The 1,671-nt window shown below is 49.3% G+C and overlaps 1 protein-coding gene across 1 annotated transcript; it reads left to right on the top strand.

Annotated features, from left to right (window-relative positions):
- Positions 1–498: 498 nt before the first annotated feature.
- LOC106535108 (UDP-N-acetylhexosamine pyrophosphorylase-like protein 1) lies at positions 499–1,623 on the top strand (the record flags this gene model as incomplete). The annotated part of the gene is given in 2 exon segments (XM_014032012.1): positions 499–1,037; positions 1,419–1,623. Coding segments are annotated over 2 exon segments (488 nt in total), but the record flags the coding sequence as incomplete, so codon positions are not given.
- Positions 1,624–1,671: the final 48 nt, after the last annotated feature.

The raw sequence follows: 1,671 nt of genomic DNA, 5'->3' as shown, positions 1-1,671 counted from the left end.
CACCAAGCTGGAGTTGAACCGGCCATCTTCCGATCACAAGGTGGCTGCTCTACTCCCTGCACCACTAACCCCGATTGTGACTTTTGAGTTCAAAACTTTTTTGAGTTCAACCAAAAACTTAGAAAGTCAACCAAAAACTTAGAAAGTCAACCAAAAACTTAGACAGTCAACCAAAAACTTGAGATTCAACCAAAAGGTTAATTTTTTTGCAAAAAAACGTTTTGATAGGTTTATTTTTTTTTCTGATTGAAATAGTTTTTTTTGTTTGGTTGATAAAATTATTTTTTTTGGTTGAAATTATTTTTTTATATTGAAACTGCTTTTTTTAGTTTGGTTGAAATTATTTTTTTTGGTTGAAAATATTAATTTTGATTGAATTTATTTTTTGTTTGGATGAAAAAAATTTTTTTGATTGAAATTATTTTTTTTGATTGAAGGTGCTTTTTGTTTGATTGAATAATAAAAACACAAATTTACCTCCATAGTCCAGTGGTCCAGTCAGAGTCCAGAACCAGAACCTGAGCGGGACGCTGTGCTGTGGACCTTCAGAACCAGTCCTGTCCCGTTAAACGAACCACGTGATCCGGTCTGAGTGACGTCATCGCTCTGTCACGTGAGGACATCAGCTGATGAGTCGCAGAACCAGCTGTTCTGGTCCAGACCTAGGAAGACCTTTTCCTCCTTCAGTCACGAGTTTTTCATTTCCTGCTCTGACTCCGTGGTTCGGTTGGGTTCGGATGCAGCCGGGTCCAACATGTCCCGCTTGGAGCAGCTGCAGCAGGGTCTGGACTCTGCGGGACAGGCTCACGTCCTGCGGTTCTGGTCGGAGCTGAGCGAGGAGCAGCAGGAGGTCTTCCTGCAGGACCTGGTTCTGTTGGACCTGCAGAACCTGAAGGAGCACTGCGAGGCGGCCCGCCGGGCCGCCGCCGCCCCGCCCTCCCGCTCACTGGACCGGGACATGGAACCGGTTCCCCCCGACATCATCGGCAGCGTGAAGAGGAGCGACCCCCAGTCCCTCAGCCGCTGGGAGGACGAAGGTGAGGACCGGAACYAGGACCGGAACCAGAACCAGAACCCGAGAGGCTGTAGAGCCCGTGGTTCTGGTTCTGGTTCTGGTCAGAACTAAATTAACTGTCCGAACTCTCAGTGAGATAAAGGGATGATTCTGTCRGCCGGAACCGGGTCAGACTTTCAGAATAAAAGCACGTAGATTTATGTCTCAAACTGTTGAAGAGCTTTGGTTCCGATTGGACCTGCCTCTAGAACCTCCCAGCCTTCATCAGCTGAGGGTCGGTTCTGACAGCCAGTTGTGATCAGTACTGGTCCAGGTTTGACCAGGTCCCCTTCAGGGGCGGAGCAACATGTGCAGTGAGGGTAGGGAGCAGGTGGATCAGCTGCTCTGTGTTTCTGTCTCACAGGATTGTTGCAGATCTCCAAGAACCGGGTCGCGGTTCTGCTCCTGGCTGGAGGTCAGGGGACCCGACTGGGAGTTCCGTACCCCAAAGGGATGTTTGACGTGGGCCTGCCGAGTCACAAAACCCTGTACCAGATCCAAGCCCAGAGGATCCACAAGGTCCAGGAGCTGGCTGAGGAAAGACACGGGTCCAGATGTACCGTCCCCTGGTGAGGACACACACACACACACACACACACACACACACACACACACAC

This window comes from Austrofundulus limnaeus, unplaced genomic scaffold (genome assembly GCF_001266775.1).
Source record: "Austrofundulus limnaeus strain Quisiro unplaced genomic scaffold, Austrofundulus_limnaeus-1.0 Scaffold1364, whole genome shotgun sequence".
Taxonomy (NCBI): Eukaryota; Metazoa; Chordata; class Actinopteri; order Cyprinodontiformes; family Rivulidae; genus Austrofundulus; species Austrofundulus limnaeus.
This window is presented reverse-complemented; position numbering and strand designations above follow the sequence as displayed.